Consider the following 26,101-nt stretch of genomic DNA (forward strand, 5'->3'; position numbering starts at 1 on the left):
CATCAGCAGCTCCGCGTCCACTGCTAGCTGACGACTTCTGGTTCCTCCCTGGCAGTTGATAAAGGCTACTGTCGTTGCATTGTCTTAGAGAACCCGCACCGCCCGGTTGCATACAAGCGGAAGAAAACTCTCTAAGGCTAGGCAGACTGCCCTTGTCTCTAAGCAATTGATGGACCACTGTGTCTCTTCTGTCGACCACTGGCCCTGGACAGATTGTGATTGGCACACCACTCCCCAACCAGGGAGGCTGGCATCCGTGGTCACTGTTACCCACTGGGGCACCTCGAGGGCCACCCTGCATCTCAAGTGTCTTCGGACAAGCCACCAACCAAGACTGGTCCTCTCAGACTCTGTGAGTGGTAAAACCATCTGGAAGTCCTCCGACATTGGATAGCAACTCTTTCTGAAGGGCCTCATATGAGCAAATGCCCATGGGACCAACTTCAGGGTAGATGCCATGGATCCAAGGACCTGCAAGTAATCCCACATCCTGGGCATTGAAGCTGTCAAAAGATGCTGAACCTGAGACTGTAATTTGTGGATGCGTTCCTCCATAAGGAAGACTTTGCCCACGCGGGTATTGAAGCGTGCTCCTAAGAAATCCAGAACCTGAGAGGGACAAAGATGGCCTGGTTGACTACCCAAACCAGAGACTGTAGGTGGAGCAAGATTTTGTCCACTGCCTGCTTGCAGAGAGCCTCTGACTTCGTCCAAATGAGCCAGTCATCCAGATATGGATGAATGAGCACTCCCTCCCTCCAAAAAGTTGCTGCTGCCACCACCACCACCATCACCTTGTTGAACGTGCACGGAGCCGTAGCCGGGCCGAAGGGGAGGGCACAGAACTGAAAATGCTGACAGAGTATCATGAAGCGGAGAAACCTCTGATGGTCCTTGCTGATCGCAATGTGCAGGTACACTTCCATCAGATCCAGAGAGGCCAGGAACTCCCCACTGCAGACGGCCGCAATAACCAAACGCAGGGTCTCCATCAGAAAATGCGGTACCCGCAGAGCTTTGTTCACCTTCTTCAGTCCCAGAATCAGCTGGAAGGATCCTTCCTTTTTGGGCATGATGAAATAAATGGAATAACGTCTGGTTCCCCGCTCCGCCTGCGGCACCGGCACAATGGCCCCCAGGCTTGCAACCTCTGAATGGTCTGTCGAACCACTTGAGATTTCAAGGGGGAGCCACAGGGAGAAGTCAGGAACAAGTCTCGCAGAGGTCAAGCAAACTCTAAAGCGTAACCATGTTCAATGACACATAGAGCTCCAAAAAAAGGGACAGCCATACGCCAAACACTGGAATGGAGGAATGGGTTGGCCTTATCTCATTGGGAAGACTTGGATCTGAGAGACACCTGGGCAGACCCATCATGGCTCGGCCTGCGACCACGAAAGGACTGGGAACTCCCCGAGGTTTGTCTCTGTCCTGAAACAGGTGTCCTACTCTGGAGGAAGTGTTGCTGGCACCAGAAACGAGAGTGAGTTGGAAGAAAACTCCTGGAGCCTTTGGGCTTATCTTCCAGCAGCTTGTGAACTTTATTGTCCCCCAAGAATCAGCTGCTCCAGGTCCTCCCCGAAAAGCAGCTTGCTCTTGAAAGATAGCACGCTAAGGTGGGCCTTTGAAGAAACATCAGCTGCCTAGTTACGTAACTACAAGAGCCTCCTCACTGAGGCCATGGTCCTAGAAGAGGTACGAAGAAGATCGTACAAGGCGTCCACTCCATATGCTACCGTTGCTTCCAGATGTTCGGCTTGGGCCGCCTCATGAGGTGGTAGGTCCCTGGCACTCAGGAGCTGCTGTACCTACCTTAGGCTCGCTCGAAGCTACTGCAAACGGTAGCTGGAATGCTGAGGCCAACACTTCGAAAATCCTTTTGAGATGCACTTTGAGCTTTCTATCCTGTAGGTCCTTCAGGGCCGGTGCACTTTGTGATCGCTGACACCGAAGCGTCCACTTTAGGCACCTTCAAGAATTATAGAACCTCCTCTGGTAAGGAATAAAGCTTGTCTATGGCACGGCCCACTCTGAGTCCTATTTCTGGAGTATCCCACGCCAAAGCTCATCAGCTGCTGGACCATCGGATGAAGAAGGAAGGTCTTGGCCGGGGCCCCGCAACCCTGCTAGGACCAGATCCGTGTCCAGGGTCGGGTTCTCCTGGAGGACTGGCACGCCCAGCTCTGCCAGGACATGGGGTATCAGAGGCTCCAATTCGTCCCTCAGAAACAAGCGCACAACTTTGGGGTCATCTCCTTTCAAGGATGCATGCTCCTCTGGTTCGTCATCCGGTTCCATCCCACTAACGACAGGTGTCGAGGATGAGTCCTGACCCAGGACTCCCAAGAGATCTGGGTCTGCCAGGGGATGTTCCCTAACGTCGCCCCGAGGCGAGGCCCCTGACCCGTCGAATCCTGATGGCTCCCTGTTCATCTGAATGTTTAGGAACCTTCCTGGGTGGCTCTTCGCCCAGCCTGGGCTTACCAGACTTGCCCGGGCGAAGCTGACTAGGCCTTGTGCATTAAAAGCACAAAGTCAGTGGTGAAACCGATTGGGCCCCTCCAATATCCCTCCAGGGGATTGGTCTCATCCTCCGACGTGTCATGGAGGGAATCCTGAGAATTCTCCAGGCTCGTGGCAATCCGTGACAAGTCGGGCGGGAGATCCCCTCCCCCACAGCCCTTGCTTTCAAGGCCACGAAGGATTTAAAAATGGCCGTTAGTCCCGCGCTAAGCAGGAACGGATCAGCTGCAAGCTCCAAAGCAACAGGCCTTTTTCCCGCACCATGGGGCTTCCCCATTACAGTCCCCACCGCTCCAGAGGAACCCTCCCCTCTGGGGAGGCACCTTGAACAGATGCTGGCTCAGGAGAGCCTCAAGGACGACTCCCCGCAGACTAAGTAACTCAGATAGCGCGGCATAGTCAACGGGAGGAGCGGGGGGCGCCGAAAGCACAAGGCAGCAAAGAAGAGACTTGAGAACCAAAAACACGGGCAAGATTGCACCGCCTTGCCCCAATTGCGCACTGCAATGAGGCCACGGGAAAAAACAAAAAGGCTGCAGTACCTCCAGATCCTTTTTTTTTTTTTTTTTTTTAACGTTACCAGGGTAGGCTGCTCCAGATCCAACAGGAGGGGGGAGGGACCAGATCACCGGTGATCATCCCTGGTGCCCAAGAAAGGAAAGCTAATAGGGCCACCATCCCACGCTCCGACTATGCCTGCTGCCAACCCCCTGGGAGGCTTCAAGTCCTGCTTGCCGTGTCTGAACTACAATAGCACAGCTGAAAAGCTGACACTGCAGTCCTGGATTTTCTTTCTTGTCTGGCTTTTCTTAGTATATATATATATTTTTTTTTGGAATCGAAGTTAATCAGAACCGCAGGTTTTGCACCACTTCCATCTGCTGGAGAATGAGAAATACTGAGGAGATGCAGGTTGCAGACCGGACTAAGAGGGGGTGCTCTCAAAGTTTTTCTCTGTCTCCATCTGCTGGAAGGGAGGCAAAACCCATGAGTCTGGACTGATCCGGGTACGTACAGGGAAACCAAATAATGCTGTGTTTGAGGAAGGAAAGGAATCTGAAGGTCTAGAATGTGACCAGTGAACTGAAAAACTTTCGTCCACTACAATTGGATTCGATCACATCCTCAAAGTGCATGTCCAAGATGAGCAGTTTCCTGAGTACATTTTAAAACCAAATCATCAGCAGCAAAATTGGCTCGGCAAGCTTGATATTTAGAAATATGGAGGCTATGCAAAATTTTGTATCATGTTTCTTGCATTTGTACATTGTAAGAGATAGTACGAACAGCAGCAAAAGACGTGACGTATTTTGATAGTGGGAATTGGATCTGCAATTCCTGTTGCCACTTAGACCAGACCTTGTCCAGGAACTAACTGTGGAACTTAAGAGCCATAACCGTATAAAAAAAAGGTTATTGAGTGTAGCCTAGGCTCATCCACATCAAACCATTCCTGAAATTGTGGAAATCCTCAACATTGAGAATCTGTATATAATGGTGAATTTGATAGGTTAAACTGCACCCACAGCTCTGGGAAGGACAGAATGGCTCCATCATTTTTAACCAACCCTTCGAATCCCAAGACTGAAAATGGGAAGGGCCCAATCCCGGAGGGAAGCCCACATTTCCTCGTATGGGCAAAAAGGAAGAAGAGCAGGAGCGAAGAAGGAAGCGGGTTAGAAACAAGGGGGCAACAAAAATTGCGGATTGTGGGCATCTGAGAGAAACAGGCGCGGTCACTTGTGCTTCCAAGGCAGTCTCTGAAAAGTAATTTGTATTTAATAACCAGTCCGCAATATGCCTTCAATGTAGGTCTGGTAGGCCAAATCCACCTCTTTCCCGGAGTTTTGTCAAAGGCCCCCATCCCCCTCCCCCTCCCCTAGAAATCGGCTATAAAACTGTGCAACCTTGTAAGAGCAGGGCCAGAGAGTGAAACAGGTACAACTCCCAGCACATCTGTCCATCTGGGAAGAACAGTCATTTAAGCAAAGAAAAGGGGAAAGGCAGCCAGAGACCTCTCCGTTTGCTTGAGTAATTTAGAATAAAACATAGATAGGTCTCTGGGGAGCCAGACACCCAAGTATTTGATTTGGCTCCCAGCCCAAGTAAAAGGGAATCGATCCCCCCAAGAGCCAATGGCCATAGCTTCCGACTTATCCAAGTTTAATTTAAAACCCGCAAGAGGACCATAAATCGCAATTTCCTGTAAGGCATTCTGTAGGGACCCAATGGGATCAGTAAATCCTCCACAAGCGCTGTAAGTTTACAGGAGGTCCTGAATCCCTGCCAAGGACGACAGGTTTCCCAGCAAGGGATCCAAGGAAAGTACAAATAGCAGCGGCAAGAGAGGGCATCCCTGGCAAGTCCCTCTTTAGAAAATTCTCCATTTACCAAGATGGCTGCCTTCGGGTTTGAGTAAAGCAACTGACCATGAAACCCATATGCTCAGAGAGCTTCAAAAAGAAACAGCCAATTCACCCTATCAAATGCCTTTTCTGCATCAACGCTGACTAATAGGAAATTTAGATGCTTCTTAAGAGAGAGGTCTATGGAGGCCAAGACCTAACATTTACCATTGCTTGTCTGCCCCTGACAAATCCCACCTGCTCAGCCAGAATCAACTTAGGTAAAAAAAAAAAAGGATAATTGATCCAGCATGATCTTCGCCATTAACTTAATATCGCAGTTTAGGAGTGAAATTGGCCTATAGGAACTTAAGAATGGAATCTCGACCTGCTTTCAGAATAAAAACTATGGTAGCCAGATTAGCATTCCAGGTCATAGAACTGGGGTCAGAAAGTTTCAAAAATGTTCCTAAAGGCCGGGAGAGATCCTCAGATAGGATCTTATAAAACTCATTGGGCAAGCCATCAGGGCCGGGAGACTTGCAGAAAGGGGAGGATTGATTGCCATAGATATTTCCCAGAAAGAAATTGGAACATTTAATTGCTGGAGACCCTCCTTCGATACTTGAGATAAAGCAGCTTTAGCCAAGTAGGCTTGTATAGAGGTGACCTCGCACAGTTCAGAGCTGTATAAATCTTGGTAATACTTATTAAAAATATCCCCAATGTCCCTCGCCGAGTCTTTCATCTGTCCATCTGTCCTGCCTGGTTTTTCAATGCAACAATATAGGTCTTACCCTCCCAGGACCTGATGAAGTTAACCAGTAGCGGTATCCTCCAATAAGGGCAAGCAGAAAAGGGTGATGGGCAAAAAGGCGCTACGAAAAAAGGGCCCGCCCCAAAAAGGCTCGTCTTAATAGAGGCAAGGATTGATAAGGGTGCGCCCATCACCCTTTACTGCTTGCCACCATTCCTGACACCCCCTCCCCCTGCACCCCCCACTCGGCGATCCAGGTCACCCCCCCGCACCCTCCACTCGGCCCTCCTGGATTGCCGAGTGGGGGGTGCTGCGGAGCCACTAGAGGGAGGTCCGCAGCGCTACCTCAACAGCAGACCTAGTGGAGGACAGCAGTTAAAGTAACACCACAAAGCTCCCTCTAGTGGCTCCATGGCACTCACCCCCCCCTCCCCCACTCGGCCCTCCTGGATCACCGAGTGGGGGAATGCAGGGGGGTGTCCTGGATCACCGGGTAGATGGGTGCGCCCTTATCTATTCTGGCCTCTATTAAGGCGAGCCTTTTTTGGCGCGTCCTATTTTCGCGGCACCTTTTTGCTTGCCCTTATTGCAGTAAAGCTGCTGGCTGGACCTGCTTTCGCTCTGCTCACTTCCTCATTGTTTCTGGGTTCCACTCTTACAGCAAGAGACAATGAAAGACCCATCCGGTACCAATCTGAACAGTTTAAAGACGGAGATAATTACCCTCACACAAGGAAACTTTAGGACTTTTTTCTTGCTGTTAACAAAAGTCACAGAGCACAAACACTTGCCCATCACTGGCACCATAGTCGGACTCGCATGACGAAAGGACAAGCCATTGTTTGTAACCTTAAAAGTAACGGCTACCTGGGCACCAGTCCTTTAGTGCATGAACAGAAGACAAGCAGCCACTGCTGCACTGCTCACACAGGATCCCACTGCAGCCCCACTAAGGGGGAAAGGGAACAGGGCTCCCACTGCTGTGCTCTGAGAGGCAAAGTTTCATCCAAACAAACAGAGATGTGCAGGACTAGGGCTTCCTGACTGTAAATCCCTTCTTGTTGTAAAGTAATGGCATTGTCAGCCTCAAGAGTGAAGCACAGGAAGCAGCGGCAGCCTGTCCCACTCATACCTTCACACACCCACTTTTATTCACTTTGCACAGCAGTGTGTACAGAAAAACAGCCAAGCAAATACAGCCGAGAAATACAAATCGATAAAAAAAACATTCTGCCTACTACCAAGGAAAGGTGCAGTTGGTGGATGCCTCCATCCACCTTTTTATAGATTGTGACTACATAAAAACAATTGCCCAAGAAGACAAACTGGAAGGCTAATAAAGCAGGTGGGAGCTGCCTTTGTACTGAATGAAATGATGTTTCTGGCACAAAAGCAGCCATGGTGGCCACTGTCCGCTCTCAGGTGTTACTGCACGGCAGCCTCAAGCTGCTCCTCGGGCGCACTCTCGGGCGCTGGAGGTCCCTCCTCAGCCCAGCTGTCCTGTGGAGCCTGGGGGCTGGCAGTGCTCAGATTCTGCACTCGCTTAGTCAGGTCATTGCGTTCTGTCTGCAGTGCTCGACACAGCTTCTCCAGTCGCTGGATCTTCACCTGCAGCCCTTCCTGTTCCTTGTCCCGAAAGGTTTTCTGCACAGAGAAAGGAAATTCTAGCAGAAAGCAAAGAGGAAGGATTGCTCAATCAAGGCCTTTGCTAACCATTTCATGTATGGTAATAGAAGAAACATGCCTTTCAGCACAATTACAGAGAACATAAGAGCATAAAGAGATCAAGGACTGGAAGATCCAAAACACTTAAACCAAGTCAGAACTTGTAATCATACACTAAAAGCAGGGGTCAGCGAGGCTCACCTCTTCAGCCATCTCCAAAAGGGCCTTGTTACTGCTCTCCCATCTTGACCGGTACATGCTGCTCTCTTTCTCCAGCTTCTTGATCTTTTTTGTCATCTGTGAGTCCAAAAATAGTGAGATTCAGACATGATAGCTCAATGGCAATGCGCATTACCTGCCCTGCTCCTGACTACTACAGAGGCAGTGTTCCTAGCCCCCAAGATGAGTATTCATTGCACAATAGGGAGCCCTGCTGCAATGGTTGGGCTGGAGGGAGTGGGGAGAAAGGAGAATCTAGGGAGTTACAGCTGCACCAGACAGAGCTCCTCTCTCACAACACAATTTAGCAGCACTACAGAAAGTCCTCAGCTTAAACAGCACGGCTCCCTCCCACTTCGTCCCTGCAGCTGCTGTGTTGTCACAGGTCCTCCGTCCATCAATGACTTCCGAGGTAACACCAAGGCAGCCTGGGCACCGCCAGCTTAATTAACACAACTCGAGAACAAATTGCTTCCTGTCCTCTAGTTACCTTCTCCATTTCTTGTTTGAAGGTGGTAAAAACTTCGTTACTTTTGGAAAGGGTGTTCTGAAACTCTTCAAATTTTTCCGTGTAGAGAGCCAACTAGAGATAGAGAGAAAGAAGAGGAATGCATAACCGCAGCTTGCAGCAGACGAGGCCTAGCAGCCAGCGCGGGGGGCAGCCTCGGCTTACCTGCTGCTTCAGGTGGGTCTCTCGCTGCTTCATGAGTTCACACATTCGCTGCGACTCGACTGCTTCCTTCAGCAACTGCAACAAAGAGCAGAGGGCTTAGGTCCACATTCCCCATCTCTCCGGAGAAGTGAGGGGGAAAGTCGTTCCAAGACAGGGGACTTACAAAGTCCTTTTCTCGCTGGTGTCTCTCCTCAGACTCCTTCAGCATCTCCTGTGCTTGCTGAAGTTTGGCATCCACCAGTTGCTGCTGCAGATCTTTGTGCTTAAACACTTTATCGATGTGCTAGAAAGTGAGAAACCTTACTTCAGTTTTCAGCAATACATTTCCCTAAGCCAGCCCCGGCTTTGCATCTCCTGGCATCTTACCTCCTCTCGCAGCTCATACTGCTCAATGAGTTTCTTCAGCCTTTCCGCCAGCTCCAGGTTCTCCTGGCGCAGCTTGGCATTCCTCTCATTGTGCTGCTCCATCTGCACCTGGATGTCATTCAGTGTTACCTGGAAATGTGAGGTCACCTCCTTACGTTTCTCCTCTTCCTCACGGGCCCGCTGGACACCTTCCTCCTACATCAGACAGGGCAGGGTGTGACACAGAACAGCAGGGCAAGGTACTACAGACAAGCAGCAGCAAACCCACAAAGCTTTGGTACATTTCCAACACCTCAATATTTTAACTAATCTGCTGTACGTTCTTGGAGACATTTGAAAGAGGTTTACTAGCCAAGTGCATGTGTATCTTGCTCTTCAACCCCTGGAGCTTGCCTTGAGTGTGCGGTTATGTCTCTGCAGCTCACGACACAGGCTCTCCAGCTTGCTGCGGGCGAGGATGGCTTTGCTGTGCTCACTTCTCAACTGGTCCTTCTCCACAATCAACTGGCTCTGCTTCTTCTGCAGAATTTGCATCTGTTTCTGGGAGGCCCTATGTTCCTCATGCTAGTGAGGGGATAGAAAGCAGTCCGTCAAGAAAAGAAGAGACTAAAAGAGGCTGCAAGGTGTCAACAGCAGTTAAAAGCAGCAAAATTAATTAAATGCATTAGACTCAGGCAAAGGGGCTAAGTGTACCAGCTGAAGGAAGGAAACCAGCTCGGGTTCAAAGCTTAGAGGCGGCAGTATGACTGCTTGCTGGCTTAAACCAGCTCGGGTTCAAAGCTTAGAGGCGGCAGTATGACTGCTTGCTGGCTTAAACCAGCTCGGGTTCAAAGCTTAGAGGCGGCAGTATGACTGCTTGCTGGCTTAAACCAGCTCGGGTTCAAAGCTTAGAGACGGCAGTATGACTGCTTGCTGGCTTAAACCAGCTCGGGTTCAAAGCTTAGAGGCGGCAGTATGACTGCTTGCTGGCTTAAACCAGCTCGGGTTCAAAGCTTAGAGGCGGCAGTATGACTGCTTGCTGGCTTAAACCAGCTCGGGTTCAAAGCTTAGAGGCTGCAGTATGACTGCTTGCTGGCTTAAACCAGCTCGGGTTCAAAGCTTAGAGGCGGCAGTATGACTGCTTGCTGGCTTAAACCAGCTCGGGTTCAAAGCTTAGAGGCGGCAGTATGACTGCTTGCTGGCTTATCTCCACGATGTGTTCTACAGCTGCATGCAGGAGATGGGCAGAGAAGTAAAAGCCTTCTGTGAAATTGGGGAAAAGGAGCTGCCTTCACTGAAGGGAGTGCACTCTCTTCCTCTGTGTTGGCAACCATTATTCCAAGTATCTGCCCTGCTAGATGCAGTTCTGCTGATGTGAGGTAAACAAGGAGAGGAAGACTGCACTTACCAATTCAGCGTATTTTTTGCACAATGCAGCCAGTTTCTCTTCTGGGGTGCTCAAGGTATTCAGGGTTTGCATTAACAGTGTGATCTCTTTTCCTGAAAAACAAAAGACACCTTATTCCAATCGCAGCAGCAGTACAAACAAGGAGAAAGCAGCTCTCCATAAGTAACCTATAGCACTTAATACCCTACACCAGCTTTAAAAATGAGCTGATGGACAACTGCTGCATCACAAGGATAAAAAACCCAGAAACACCACAGGCAATGGGGTTCAAAATGCAGGAAATAAAATGCAACGTTGAATCTTTATGGATAGACATTCCAGGAGAAAGGGGAATAAAATAGTAGTGGTGACGTGTTACCGTCCACCTGGCCAGAATGAATAAACAGACAATGACATGCTAAAAGAAATTAGGGAAGCTAACAAAATCAGCAGCACAGCAATAATGGGAGATTTCATTTACTCCAGTACTGACGGAGTGAATGCTGGCTCAGGAAATAAATGCCTGCTTCATGGAGCAGCTGGTATAAGAGGGAAAGCTGATTTAGACCCAGTCCTTAGAGGAACACAGGATTTGATGCGAGAGGTAACAGTGTTGGAGCCACTTGGCAACAGTGATTACAACATGATCACATTTGCTTAATAAATGGAGGGGAGCAAAAAGGAAAATTGGTTCTTACCTGCTAATTTTCGTTCCCGCAGTACCACAGATCAGTCCAGACTCCTGCGTTTTGCCTCCCTTCCAGCAGATGGAGACAGAGAAAGTTTTACTGACACTGCTACTTAACCACTTGTGCCACCTGAAGTTCCTCAGTATTTAACTATACCCACGCAAAAAACAGGCAACCAGAACATCTTTCCAAAACCTTAAAAAAGTTTCTTCCCTTTTTTTTTTTTAAAACAAGTCTGAATTCAATATTATAAGAACAGAATGAGCGAACGACTCTCCCCCTTTACAGATCAGGTGGGTTCTGGACTGATCTGTGGTAATACAGGAACGAAAATTAGCAGGTAAGAACCAATTTTCCTTTTCCCTGTACGTACCCAGATCAGTCCAGACTCCTGGGATGTAACCAAAGCTTCCCTAACTGGGGTGGGACCTGGAGAGTCCAGCTTGCAGAACAGTTTGACCAAAAGATGGGGAATCTGTATCCCCCACATCCAGCCGATAGTGCCTTGCAAAAGTATATAGCGTCTTCCACGTTGCTGCTCTGCAAATCTCCTGCGGAGAAACTAGTTGCGCCTCCACCCACGAGGCTGCCTGAGAATGAGCAGAATGAGCACGCAAGCCCTCAGGAACCGGCCGGCCCTTAGTAATATAAGTGGATCCAACGCACGATAGTAGCCTTAGATGCCTTCAAACCACTCCACAGAACAAAGAGATGATCCGACCTTCTGAAGTCATTAGTCACCTTGAGATTTCTCAATAGTGCTCTCCTGACATCCAAGAACTTGAGTTCCCTCATGAGAGGGGCGGAAACATCCATCTTAGGAAAAGCGGGAAGCTCCACTGACTGAATCATGTGAAACGCGGAAACCACCTTAGGCAAAAAAGAAGGTACTGTCTGCAATGACACCCACGAACCCGAAATCTGAAGGAACAGATCACGGCAAGACAAAGCCTGCAACTCAGAAATTCTCATAGCTGAGCATATGGCCACCAGAAAAACAACCTTAAAAGTTAAGTCCTTAAGAGTAGCTCTTCTGAGCAGTTCAAAATGAGCCTCACACAAACCTCTGAGGACCAGATTAAGATTCCAGGATGAACAAAACTTTTGTACCAGTGGGTGTAAGAGTTCTTTGTCCCCCAAAGGAAGCAAACCACATCTGGAAGAGCCAATAAAGTAGTGCCCTCTATTTTGCCTTGAAGACAACCCAGAGCTGCCACCTGGACTCTAAACAAGCTCAGAGACAACCCTTTGACCAAACCTTCTTGCAGAAAAGACAAAATGTCAGAGACTGAAGATTTGAGAAGCCCGAACCATATTAGAGCAAAAACCTTCCATACCCGAACGGACGAAAGATTAGTACATCTTCTCTTGGCCTATAATAATGTAGCAATGACCACCTCAGGATAACTATTATGTCTCAAACACCGCCTCTCAAAAGCCATGCCGCTAGACAAAAGCACTCAAAATTGAGACCCAAAGGTGGGAAGCAAGAGAAAATCAATATAGAAAATATAAGACTTATATTTTCTCTATAAATTAATGGTCCACCTTCATACGATACCAAATGAAAGGTTATCGTGCTGATAAGCTCTGTTAGTTCTTCAGAGCTTTACAAATCATTAGCTGGCCGGGTATTGTGCTGTATGATATACTGTTGCAGTCCAGGCAGGTGAATAATTTAATCCGGTACTCGAAGTACTTATCTTAGAATCCACTTGAAATGAGGGTTCTTGCTGACCTAGACAAAAGCAAGCAGCTTGGTCTGAAAATATAGGTTCCTGACAAAGCAGACCCTCTAGGCGGCCTAGGCGAATCGGACCATCGACTGCCAAGTTGATTAGATCCATGAACCACGGGCAAAATGGCCACTCCGGAGCCACCAACAGCACTTCACCCTGATGCCTCTCTATCCGACACAACACCTTGCCCACGAGTGGCCAAGGAGGAAAGACAAAGTGGGAGTGGAGGAGTAGCCTAGTGGTTACAACAGCAGGCTATGGACCAGGGTTCAAGTCCCACTGTTGCTCCTTGTGATCTTGGGCAAGTCACTTTACCCTCCATTGCCTCAGGTACAAACTCAGATTATAAAACTGGTTGACGGACAGAAGACAATGTGTGATGATAAATGGAACTTACTCTGAAGAGAGAGCGGTGTTAAGCGGAGTGCCGCAAGGATCGATGTTGGGGCCGGTCCTGTTCAATATCTTTGTGAGCGACATTGCGGACGGGATAGAAGGTAAGGTTTGTCTTTTTGCGGATGATACTAAGATCTGCAACAGAGTGGACACGCCGGAAGGAGTGGAGAGAATGAGACGGGATTTAAGAAAGCTAGAAGAGTGGTCGAAGATATGGCAGCTGAGATTCAATGCCAAGAAGTGCAGAGTCATGCATATGGGATGTGGAAATCCAAAAGAACTGTATCTGATGGGGGGTGAAGGGCTGATGTGCACGGAGCAGGAGAGAGACCTTGGGGTGATAGTGTCTAACGATCTAAAGTCAGTGAAACAATGTGACAAGGCGATAGCTAAAGCCAGAAGAATGCTGGGCTGCATAGAGAGAGGAATATCCAGTAAGAGAAAAGAAGCGATGATCCCCTTGTACAGGGCCTTGGTGAGGCCTCACCTGGAGTACTGTGTTCAGTTCTGGAGACCATAACTCCAAAGGGACAGAGACAGGATGGAGGCGGTCCAGAGAAGGATGACCAAAAAGGTGGATGGTCTTCATAAAATGACTTATGAGGAGAGATTGAAGAACCTAAATATGTACACCCTGGAGAACAGCTGGAGCAGGGGTGATATGATACAGACTTTTAGATACTTGAAAGGTTTTAATGATCCATGGTCAACAACAAACCTTTTACGTTGGAAAAAAATCAGTAGAACTAGGGGTCACAATTTGAAGCTCCAGGGAGGAAGACTCAGAATCAATGTCAGGAAGTATTTCTTCACGGAGAGGGTGGTGGATGCCTGGAATGCCCTTCCGGAGGAAGTGGTGAAGACTAAAACTGTGAAGAATTTCAAAGGGGCATGGGATAAACACTGTGGATCCATAAAGGCTTGAGGATGGGAATGAAGAGAAGAGCCATGGGGGTGGATTACTGGAGTGGAGGCTACTACTTGGTGATTACTACCTTGCTCAATAAGCCTTCGCACAGTTAATGCAACTCCAACACTGCTCTCTGCTTCAACGGCAAGGGGAAATTTGGAAAAGAGGATTTGCATTCAGATAACAACCAACAAGGACTGAACTTCACAATCTGGGTAAACAAATATGCGTGGGGGTAGCTTGCTTATTACGGCTGTTACTACCCTAAACCAATTAAGCCTGATACATCACTTTGAATGCATATACAGCATTGCTCTCTGCTTCAACAGCAGGAGGAAATGTGGAAAAGAGGATTTACATTCAGACAACATCCAACAAGGCAAAGATCTGTGCAGTCTGGGTAAACAAACATCGGGGTAACTTGCTTGATGCGGCGATTACTACCCTTAACCATTAAGCCTTATGCTCACCTTTGATGCAACTCCAACATTGCTCTCTGCATCAATGGCAGGAAACTTGAATCAAACAGTTACCAACAAGGGCCCTGAACTTGGTGGTTGATGAAACAGATAAGTATGGGAAAATAAGTGTGGGAGCTTGCTGGGCAGACTGGATGGGCCGATTGGTCTTTTTCTGCCGTCATTTTCTATTTTTCTATGTAAGCTCTCTGGGGACAGGGAAATACCTACAGTACCTGAATGTAATCCAGTTTGAAGTACTGATAAAAGTACGAAAAGCAGAATATAAAATCTAAATCTAAAATCTAAAGTAGAAAACACTGGGAGTCTGGACGAATGGGAATGTGCAGATACGCCTCCGTGAGATCCAGAGATGCCAGAAACTCTCCCTTGCGAACAGCCGCAATCACCGACCTTACGGTCTCCATATGGAAACGCGGTACCTTGAGTGCTGCATTTACCTTTTTCAAGTCGAGAATCGGGCGGAAAGTGCCTTCCTTCTTCAGAACCACAAAGTAAATGGAATACCTTCCCAAGCCTAGTTCCCCGCGAGGAACGGGAATCACTGCCCCAGTCTTAGCAGCTGGTCCAGGGTCTCTCGATGCGCCACTTGTTTTGCTATGGAGCTGCAAGGGGAAACCAGAAACAAATCTCGGACCAGATGAGCAAATTCTAAAGTGTAGCCATCTCTTACCACACTGAGAACCCACTGGTCCTGAAGAATTTTGGCCCACTCCACATAAAACAGTGCTAGGTGACCCCCTATACTAGGAACAATGGAGTGGACCAGCCTCATCTCATTGCGAGGACTAAACTCCAGCTCCGCTAGCACTGGCAACTCCTCTGATCAGCCTCCGGGCGCTTGAAAAGGGCTGACCCCAGGGCTGTCACCCCAAGGAAAACTGCTTTTGCAGACCCTGCACGGCCTTTGCTGGATGAGACTTCAGAACATCCTGAAAATGGGAACGAACCTGAAAAAATCTCTTGCCCTTAGGCTTATATACCAGCAACCTGAGAACCTTATCACCTAGAGACTGCATTCTAGGTCCTTTCCAAACCAGAGCCAGCCTTTAAAGGGCAGTGAACCTAGCTGAGACTTAGAAGATACATCTGCCGACCAGTTACGCAACCAAAGCAACGTTCTGGCCAAAACCGCAGACACCATAATCTGAGAGGACATCCGAACCAAATCATACATAGCATCCACCCTGTAAGCCACTGCCACCTTAAAACGCTCAGCCTGTCCGCCTCCTTGCCTGACTTCGGCAGACTTTCCTGCATCTGCTGTACCCAGCACAGGCAAGCATGCTGCATAAAACTAGTACAAATAGCAGCGCGCAAACTCAGGGCTGACACCTCAGATATCCTCTTGAGGTGTACCGCCAGTTTAGGATCCCAAACGTCTTTCAACGCCGTGGATCCTACCATCGGGATGGTAGCCTTTTTAGTAACCACTGAAACTGCAGCATCGACCTTAGGAAGTGCGAAAAGCCCCAGCGTCTGCTCAGGCAATGGTTAGAGTTTCGCCATGGCCCTTCCCACCTTTAAACCTGAGTCAGGAGTTTCCCACTCACTGTCAACCAACCTCTTCACCAACTTGTGATAAGCGAAGGCCATTGGAGGACTCCGCAGCCCATCCAGGACCAGATCTGCCCCCTCCAAATCAAACTCCTCCTGAGGAACTTTAACTCCCAGCACCTGAATAGCCTGAGGAATTAACAGAATGAGATCCTTTTTTCTAAAAAGACGAACTACCTTCTGGTCATCCCCCTCGAGGACCAAGATTCCCTCCGGGTCATTCCCCAGAGCCACACCTCCTGCTGCTGGATCTACTGGCAAGTCATTACCAGCAGGGTCTGCAGGGTCTCCTGTCCCCACTGGGGCATCCTCAGAGTCTTTCGAGTCATTGCCAGCTGGTCCTGAACCCAACTGAGGCCCCAAACATTTCTCCACATGGGAAGCGCACTTTCTACCCAAAGAACTCGGCTTCGGCCGTACAGCACATCCCTCCGACAACTGGAGCCGGGAATCCACGCTAGAACAATCTGCTTACTGCTTCGCCAAACAGGCCTCATGCAGCAGCAACACAAAGTCAGCCGAAAACAGCTTAGAAACCCCAGCCCCAGCAGGAGAGGGACCAGAGAAGGGCAGCATTTTTTTTTAAACTTTATTCAAACTTCCTCCAAGGCTGGGAAGAGAGGCTCAAGAACACAAAAACAGAATAAAATTACCCCGAGCCTGCAGCCGCCTGAGCAGCCTCGTGAAGGGGCAGGATCGGGACCACCAGAGTTACACCCCACGGGCGCAAAAATCAAGCGAACTAAAGGGTCAGCAACCCCCAACTCATCCACCTCAACCAGACAGGGAAGGACCCACCAGGATCCAATAACCCCCGGGAGGAAGGCTCAAAAATAAAAAAATTGCCAGACTGCAGAACTGCAGGTTTTTGCACTGTCTACCGTCTGCTGGAGACAGAGAAGTACTGAGGGACTGCAGGACGCACCTCGGGTAATATAGCAGTGTCTGTGAGACTCTCTGTCTCCATCTGCTGGCAGGGAGGCAAAACCCAGGAGTCTGGACTGATCTGGATACGTACAGAGAAAAGAAATGTACTGTGACAGCATTTAACTTTCAAAAAGGTAACTGATAAAATGAGGAACATGGTTAGGAAAAAACTTAAAGGAGCAGTTGCAAAAGTGAAGAATTTACATCAGGCATGGACATTGTTTAAAAATACCATCTTGGAAGTCCAGACCAGATACATTCCATGCATTAAAAAAGGTGGAAGAAAGTCTAAACATCTACAGGCATGGTTAAAAGGTGAGGTGAGAGAGGCCATAATAGCTAAAAGAGCATCTTTCAATAAATGGAAAAGAGATTCAAATGAAGAAAACAGGAAACACAAATTCAGATGCAAAGCATTGATAAGGAAGGCAAAGAGAGAATTTGAAAGAAGCTCACCATGGAAGCAAAATCTCATAATAAAAACTTTTTCAGGTACATTAGAGGTAAAAAGCCTATGAGGGAATCAGTTGGACCATTAGATGATCAAGGGGTAAAAGGAGCATTTAGGGATGTCAAAGCCATAGCAGAGACTAAATTAATTCTTTGCTTTGGTATTCACTGAGGAAGATGTAAGAGAGAAACCCATATCAGAAGTGATATTCAAAGGTGATGATTCAGAGGAACTGAAACAAATCTCCGTGAACCTGGAAGATGTACTAGGGTAAACTGGCAAATTCAAGAGTAGAAAATCACCTGGACCAGATGGTATACATCCCAGAGTGCTGAAAGAACTGAAAAAATGAAATTTCAGACCTACTTTTAGTAATTTGTAAACTATCATGAACATAGTCTTTGATACCTGAAGACTGGAGGGTTGCTGATGTAATGCCAATTTTCAAAAAGGGATCAAAGGGTGATCCAAGAAATTACAGACCAGTCAGTCTGATGTCTGTGCCAGACAAAATGGTAGAAACTATTATAAAGAACAAAATAGCTGAACATATCGATAAGCATAGTTTAATGGGACAAAGCCAACATGGATTTAGCCAAGGGAAGTCTTGCCTCACCAATATGCTACATTCTTTTTGAGGGCATAAATAAATATGTAGATAAAGGTATGCCGCTGATATAATGCATCTGGATTTCCAGAAAGCATTTGACAAAATCCTTCATGAGAGACTTAGGAAATTAAAATGTCATGGGAGAGGTGGCAGTGTCCTGTTGTGGACTGCCAACTGGTTAAAAGACAGAAAACAGAGAATAGAGCTACTGTATTTTTCGCTCCATAAGATGCACCTGATCATAAGACGCACCTAGGATTCAGAGGGGGAAAATTTAAAAAAAAAAAAAATTTGTGCTAAACCAGCTCTGTCCCCGGGCGTCTGGGCATCTTATGGAGCAAATTAGGGGAGTGCATAACATTTTTTTTTCTTCCCATTTTGTTTTCGGGTCTGGGGAGGGCCATTTCGGTCCATTCCCCAGATCAGAAAACTTGTGTCTTTCTAATTCTGTGGGGAACCCCCCCCCCCCCCCCCCCGCAAAAAAAAACAAAACCCATCCCAACAATTTAAATTAACAACCCCCACCCTCCTGACCCCCCCAAGACCTGCCAAATTAATTAAATACAACCCCCCACCATCCTGACCCCTCCCCAAGATCTTCCAAATTAATTTACTACAGCCCCCCATCCTCCTGACCCCCTCCCCCCCCCAAGACCTGCCAAAAGTCCCTAGTAGTACAACGGGGGGCCAGGAGCGGTCCGGGAGCGATCTCCTGGACTTGGGCCATCGGCTGCCAGCAATCAAAATGGCGCCGACGGCCCTTTGCCCTCACTATGTCACAGGGGCTACCGCTGCCATTGGTCGACCCCAGTGACATAGTAAGGGCAAAGGGCCGTCAGCACCATTTTGATTCCTGGCAGCCGACGGCCCAAGTCCAGATCGCTCCTGGACCACCAGGGACTTATGGCAGGTCTTGGGGGGTTCAGGAGGGTGGGGGGTTGTAGTAAATTAATTTGGAAGGTCTGGGGGGGGTCAGGAGGGGGTGGGGGTTTTGTTAGATTTTTAATTTTTTTTTATATTCGCTCCACAAGACGCACAGACATTTTCCCCCCACTTTTGGGGGGAAAAAAGTGCGTCTTATGGAGCGAAAAATACGGTAAATGGTAAATTTTCCCAATGGAAATAGGTGAATAGTGGGGAGCCCCAAGGATCGGTTCTGGGACCGATGCTTTTTAATATATTGATAAATGACTGGAAATGGGATCAAACTTGCCGATGACACAAAATTATTCAGTTTTTAAATCACGAAATGATTGTGAGAAATTGCAAGAGAACCTTGCAAAACTCGGAGACTGGGCATGCAAATGGAAATTTCTGAACATACCCAGATCAGTCCAGACAAGTGAGTTTTGCCTCCTTACCAGCAGATGGAGTCAGAGAAACAAAACTTTGAGGCACTGCTACATAACAGAGTGCCACCTGCAATCCCCTCAGTATTTCTCTGACTCCAGCAGATGGTTGAGGTGCACTCCTGCAGTCTGAAATTAAGAAAGAGAGAGAAATTGAAGCAAGAGAATTTCAAGGTTCCACATTAGAGGTCTCCATTCTGGAAAAGGATCTAGGCATCATCTTTGCAAATATGTTAATCTTCTGCTCAGTGTGCAGCAGAAGCCAAGAAAGCAAATAGAATGCTAGGGATTATTAGGAAAGAATGGAGAATAAAAAGGAAAATTGGTTCTTATCTGCTAATTTTCGTTCCTGTAGTACCACAGATCAGTCCAGACACCTGGGCTCATACATCCCTGCCAGCAGGTGGAGACAGAGAAAAAACTGGTCTGGCCCTGCTACACAAAGCCTAGTGCCACCTGCAGTTCCTCAGTACAGATCTGTCCCCAAGCAAAAAATTGCAACTCTCAATCCAAAGAATCAGTAGAAAAAAAAACAAACCCTGAAACTTCTTGTCAACGTGAAAAACTATGGTAACGAGATTGTTTGGTTGAGATGGAAGTGAGAAACCACTTTGGGGAGGAAGGACGGGACTGTGCATAACTGGATGGTTCCCGGGGTGAGTCTGAGGAACAGCTCCCGGCAGGACAGTGCTTGTAGCTCGGAGATACGACGGGCCGAACAGACTGCCACCAGGAAGACTGTATTCAATGTTAATAGTGAGAGCGACAGGACGCGAAGAGGTCTGAAGGAGGCTCCTGCTAAGAAACCTAGGACCAGGTTGAGGTTCCAAAGAGGCACCGGCCATTTTAGGGGTGGTTGGATCTGCTTGACTCCTTTCAGGAAGCGGGAGACATCAGAGTGAGAAGCTATGCTGCCGCTCTCGCTCTTGGGTCCGTAGCATGACAATGCGGCCTCCTGTACCTTTATGGAATTGAGAGACAATTCCTTCTGGAGTCCGTTCTGCAGGAATTCCAAAATCGCAGGAATTTTGACTGAGCGTGGAACGATGTTGCAATCCTCACACCAGGCTTCGAATACGTTCCAAATCCTTATGTATGTTAGGGATGTGGAAAACTTGTGTGCTCGGAGCAGGGTGTCAATTACTGCCCCCGAGTATCTGCTCTTCCTCAGGCGAGTCCTCTCAATGGCCAGACCGTAAGAGAGAATCGAGCTGGATCCTCATGGAGGATCGGTCCCTGTTGGAGCAGGTCTCTGTGTGGAGGTAGCGGGAGGGGGCTCCCTGTCAGCAGCCTTCGCATGTCTGCATACCACGGTCTTCTTGGCCAGTCCGGGGCCACTAGAAGTACTGGTCCCCTGTGGTGTTCTATCTTGTGGATGATTTCGCTCAATAGGGGCCACAGTGGGAAGGCGTATAATAGAGTATCCTGTGGCCAGATCTGTACCAGGGTATCGATTCCCTGGGACTGGGGTTCCCGACTGCGGCTGAAGAAGCTGGGCACTTGGGCGTTGGACCGGTTTTCCAGGAGGTCCATGGTTGGTGTTCTCCAACAGTTTACTATCAATTGGAATGCTGTGGTCGACAGCCTCCATTCTCCTGGGTCTAGACTTTCTCTGCTGAGGTAATCCGCAGCGACGTTGTCTTTCCCCGCGATGTGGACGGCCGAGATCTCTTGAAGGTTCACTTCCATCCATGACATTAGGGGTTCTATTTCCAGAGACACCTGTTGACTTCTGGTTCCTCCCTGATGGTTGATGTAGGCCACTGTTGTGGTGTTGTCCGACATTACTCTGACTGATTTGTCTGTGACCGAACCGTAGGCAGGCTAGTCTGACTCCCCGGGCTTCCAGGTGATTGATGTTCCACCCCGACTCTTCTTTGTTCCATTGCCCCTGGGCAGTTAGCTCCTGGCAGTGTGCTCCCCATCCTCGCAGGCTGGCGTCCGTGGTGAGCAGGATCCAGGTTGGTGAGGACAGTCTCACTCCCTGGTTCAGATGGCCTTCTTGTAGCCACCATCGTAGTTGGGTCCAAACTTTGTCCAGGAGCTGAAGACGTACGGTGTAGCTCTGGGACAGCGGATTCCATCGTGATAGTAGTGAGCGCTGTAGGGGTCTCAAGTGAGCTCTTGCCCATGGCACTACTTCCAGTGTGGATGCCATGAGGCCGAGGACTTGGAGATAGTCCCATGCCGTGGGGCGAAGCTCGCTCAACAGGGTTCGCAACTGGGTCATCAATTTTGATCTCCTCGTCAGTGTCAGGATGACCTTGTCTTATTTGGTGTCGAACCGGACTCCCAAGTATTCTAGAGATTGGGAGGGCTGCAGACAGCTCTTGTTTGTGTTGACCACCCACCCGAGGCTTTCCAGTAGAGTTTTGAATCTGTTGGTCGCCTGGTGGCTTTCCTCTGGGGATTTTGCCCTGATCAGCCAATCGTCTAGATAAGGGTGTATGAGGATTCCTTCCTTCCTCAGTGTTGCTGCCACTACTACCATGATCTTGGTGAACGTCCGAGGTGCTGTGGCTAACCCGAATGGTAGTGACCGGAACTGGTAGTGACTGTCCAGGATCGTGAAGCGTAGAAAACGCTGATGCTCTTGATGGATCGGAATGTGTAGGTAGGCTTCCTTCTTTCTTGGGAACGATAAAATAAATGGAATAATGTCCAGTATTTATTTGTTGTGTGGGCACCGGTGTTATAGCCTCTAAGGCTAGTAATCTGGTCAGTGTAGCTTCCACTGCCATCCTCCTGGAAGGGTCGTGGCAGGGGGATTCCACAAACTTGTCTGGAGGGAGGTGGTGGAAATCCAGGTAATATCCCTCTCGAATGATGGCTAGGACCCACTTGTCCGAAGTTATCTCGACCCATCTTTGGTAGAATAGGGCAAGTCTGCCCCCTATGGCTTCTTCCTTTGGACGGGTCGGCTGATTTTCATTGTGGAGTGCGGCTGGGGCCTGGGCCCAAGCTGGCTCCCTTTTTGTTGTGCTTGTTCCGAAAGGACTGGCTCCTGCCTGCGGGGCGAGACACTTGATATGTGCTTCTGTATGGGTTGAAGCACTGTGATCCTCTGCCCCTGGAAGTTCAGGGGAAGGGTCGCTGGTTTCTCTTATTCCTGTCCTCCGGTAGCCGCGGCAGTGGGGATTCGCCCCATTTGTTGGCTAGTTTCTCTAGTTCGCTTCCGAACAGGAGGGTTGTGACCAGGTCTGGAAGCTCATCCTTGGTGAAGAAGCGCCTCATGGTTCGGTGGGGCTCTGTCCCCGAAGGGAATTCCCCAGGACGAGCTTCCAGACCTGGTCACACATAGCTTGAAAGAGCTTGCTATCCCGGGCACAAGTGCCTCGGGGGAACCTAAGACGAATCCCCTACTAGAGGGACTCCGTCAGACCTCCTGTCATTTCCCACTATTACAAGCCATCCAGCAGCTAATTGACCTGGAATGGGATGCCCTGGAGACTACGTTCAAAAGGGGGCGTGCTCTGGCAGCCATGTACCCTCTGGACCCAGCTGCCAAAGATCTCCTGGTATGTCCGAAAGTGGATGCCATGGTCTGCGCAGTTTCGAAGCGCACTACTATCCCAGTGGAGGGAGGAGCAGCACTCAAGGATGCTCAAGACAGACGTCTGGAATCCATCCTCAAACAGTCTTTTGACGTCTCCGCTATGTCTCTACAGATCGCGGCCTGCTTTGCCATGGTGACACGCGCCTGCTTATCATAGACCAGGAACAACACTCCTGGGGAAGCTTTGGAACCAACAGTATCGTTCCTCACGGATGCCGCTTCTGATCTGGTGCGCACCGCAGCTAGAGGAGTGTCATCAGCCATGGCAGCCAGAAGACAACTCTGGCTCCGAAGCTGGTCGGCCGACGCATCTTCCAAAATGAGACTCACAAGGATGCCCTTCAAGGGAACCCTCCTGTTCGGAAGCGAACTAGAGAAACTAGCCAACAAATGGGGTGAATCCCCACTGCCGCGGCTACCGGAGGTGGGGCTTCTGGGCAGTGGAATCACTTTCCTGCACACAGAGGGTCCCAGGATGTTGAGGTCCTCTGGTGGAGGTTGTGGCCGTATTATCGGAGGCCCCGGTTCCATGTGGACAAAGGTATGCAGGCCTTTGAAGAATTCCACCCAGGAGATAGATGCTGGGTCTAAATTAAGAGGCGCTGTGTCCCTGGGGAGCCCCGTCTGAGGGAGGGTCCCGCTGGGAGATGCTAGGTCCGGCGTACTGTTCGAGAAGCTGGAACCCAGCACCGGCTGTGGAGGGCCATGGGCTGGATCCCCCAGGGCCTCCTCACACTGTAAACACAGGGCTGGGGCCTCCTCATGCTGTGCAGCTCTGATGTGGCATGCTGGGCAAAGGCCCTGAGTCTTGAGCTTCTTTTCCGGTGGTGCCATGGCTTGTGTGAGCAAAATACAGTTATGCGCATAGGATTGATATGCGCTCAGGGATATGTGTGCGCACAGATCGAAGTTATGTGCCCGGCACAGTAAGCGAGTGGCTATGCGTGTCGCTTGTGCGCACGGTACATGGGCGCACGACGTTGTGCACACAAGGTATTTGTGCACACGGCTCGGTACGGCGGACAGGGCGGCGAACAGATCAAAATGGTGACGGCGACCAGGCGAACACTATGGCGACTACCTCGGAGGGTCTCCACGTGGGAGGACCCTCGGATCTAGCCCTGCTAGGGCAGATCAATCCGGTGGCACTGGTCCCAGCTGGCGACCTTCAAGCTTTGGAGACTTTTAAATAGATTTCTACCTTACCTTGTCTCGGCACTTCCCAGTCTCATTCCAGGCGGTCTTTAGATGAGGGGAGAGGGAAAATACCTTCACCGCCACACTCGAAGTTGCACCCGCTGCCTCTCAGCCTCACCTGATGTCGGGGGCTAGGCTGACATCTCCAACTGCTATCAGGAGCACACTATACCCATTGGTCCTGAGTCCATCTGCTACATGCTAGGAAATTCTCCTTTCCCTGTAGGTACCTAGATCAGTCCAGATGCCTGGGATGTACCAAAGCGCCCTAAATGGTGTGGGAACTGGAGAGTCCCGCTCGCAAAACACTTTCGCCAAAAGAAGGAGACCCAGAAGCCCCCAAATCCAGATGATAGTGTCACGCAAAAGTATGTAAGGATTTCCAAGTTGCAGCTCTGCAAATCTCCTGAGGAGATACCAATTGCACCTCCGCCCAGGAGGTCGCCTGAGACGTGTAGAATGAGCACGTAAGCCCTCCAGAACCTGCCGCCCAGCAGTAATGTAAGTGGAACCAATAGCTTCCTTCAACCAGCACGCTATAGTAGCTTTGGAAGCTTTAGAATCTCGGCTCGCGCCGCTCCACAATACCAAAAGATGATTGGATCTCCTGAAATCATTAGTCACTTCAAGACAGCGCAAAAGAGCTCAGCGATCATCTAATCTCTTGAGTTCTCTCGCAATGGGAGCAGACGCCTCCCCCTCCGGAAAAGCAGGAAGCTCCACCGTCTGGTTCACATGAGACGCGGAAACGACCTTCGGTAAAAAGGAAGGCACCGTCCTCAACGAGACCCCTGAGTCTGAAATCTGGAGGAATGGATCCCGACAAGACAAAACTTGTAATTCCAAAATCTGCCTAGCGGAACAAATCGCTATCAGAAAAACCACTTTGAGAGTCAAATCCTTCAGCATTGCCCTCCGCAAAGGCTCGAACGGCACTGAACAAAGACCCCGTAGAACTAGATTCAGGTTCCAGGATGGACACACTTTCCGAACTGGAGGCCTCAAATTCTTTGTTCCTCTGAGAAACCTTATCACAACCGGATAAGCTGAAATAGCGGAATCACCAATTTTATCCCGCAGACAGCCCAAGGCTGCCACTTAAACTCTAAGGGAACTTGGAGATAGACCCTTAGCAAAACCTTCCTGCAGAAAAGACAAAATCTCGGGGATAGAGGACCGAAAGGCGTGAACCCCATGAGCAATACACCAGGATTCGAACACCAGCCAGACTCTAACGTAAGCCAGATTAGTAGATTGCCTCCTGGCCTGCAACAAAGTGGTGACGACCGACTCCAGATAACCTTTACTCCTTAACCTCCGCCTTTCAAAAGCCAAGCCGCTAGACAATAGTGATTGACCTGGTTGGAAAATATGGGACCCTGCCGATGAAGGCCCTTGAGATGTCCCAAACGAATCAGACCATCCACTGCCATATTGATGAGATCCGCAAACCACGGACACCGAGACCACACCCGCACAACCAGAATCACTTCCCCATGATGTCTCTCAATGCGACACAACACCCTGCCCACCAGAGGCCAAGGAGGGAACACGTAAAGCAGAACCCCCTGCAGCCAAGGCAGAACCAGCAAGTCGACGCCTTCGGCCCCAGGCTGTCTACTTCAACTGAAGAAGCATACCGCTTTGGCATTCTGACTAGTCACCATCAAATCTACTTTAGACCCCCAACGTCTCCGGATAAGCTGCATCGCGGTCTCCGCCAACTCCCACTCTCCTGGATCTAGGCGAGTGCGACTGAGAAAATCCGCTTCGACATTTTCAGTGCCGGCTATGTGAGACGCCACTATCCACTCTAGATGGATCTCCACCCAATGCATCAAGAGCTGAGCTTCCTGATCTACCGCCCGACTCCTGGTACCACCCTGCCGATTGATAAATGCCACTGCCGTCACATTGTCCGACAGGATCCGGACCGAGCAACCTTTCACTAGCGACAAGAGCTCCCTCAACGCAAGCCGCACTGCCCTGATCTCCAACTAGTTGATAGACCATGCAGACTCTTTCTTAGACTAAATGCCCTGGACAGAATGGCGCTGACAAACCGCCCCCCAGCCGGAAAGGCTGGCATCGGTCATCACCACTACCCAATCCGGAACCTTGAGGTCCATTCCACGGAGAAGACTGACCGACTGAAGCCACCAAGATAAACTCTTCCTGGCCTCTCCCTCCAGGGGCAGGGGCAGGTAAAACTCCTCTGAGCTCGGCTTCCAATGCACCAAAAGCGCCCTCTGCAATGGCCTCATATGGAGAAAAGCCCAGGGAACCAACTCCAAGGTTGAAGTCATGGACCCTAAGACCTGCAAATA

At 49.4% G+C, this 26,101-nt stretch overlaps 1 protein-coding gene across 1 annotated transcript in view; it reads right to left on the reverse strand.

Annotated features, from left to right (window-relative positions):
* Positions 1–6,870: 6,870 nt before the first annotated feature.
* Positions 6,871–26,101, reverse strand: part of TXLNA (taxilin alpha) — a 29,633-nt gene continuing 10,402 nt past the window's right edge. Inside the window, exons 3-10 of the mRNA XM_029571873.1 lie at positions 9,936–10,027; positions 8,942–9,112; positions 8,549–8,743; positions 8,346–8,465; positions 8,183–8,257; positions 8,000–8,092; positions 7,492–7,587; positions 6,871–7,269 (exon numbers count right to left, since the gene is read on the reverse strand). Coding sequence (XP_029427733.1) covers positions 7,051–7,269; positions 7,492–7,587; positions 8,000–8,092; positions 8,183–8,257; positions 8,346–8,465; positions 8,549–8,743; positions 8,942–9,112; positions 9,936–10,027 — 1,061 coding nt within the window. The 3' untranslated portion in view covers positions 6,871–7,050. The remainder of the gene's footprint in view (positions 7,270–7,491; positions 7,588–7,999; positions 8,093–8,182; positions 8,258–8,345; positions 8,466–8,548; positions 8,744–8,941; positions 9,113–9,935; positions 10,028–26,101) is intronic.

This window comes from Rhinatrema bivittatum, chromosome 11 (genome assembly GCF_901001135.1).
Source record: "Rhinatrema bivittatum chromosome 11, aRhiBiv1.1, whole genome shotgun sequence".
NCBI lineage: Eukaryota > Metazoa > Chordata > Amphibia > Gymnophiona > Rhinatrematidae > Rhinatrema > Rhinatrema bivittatum.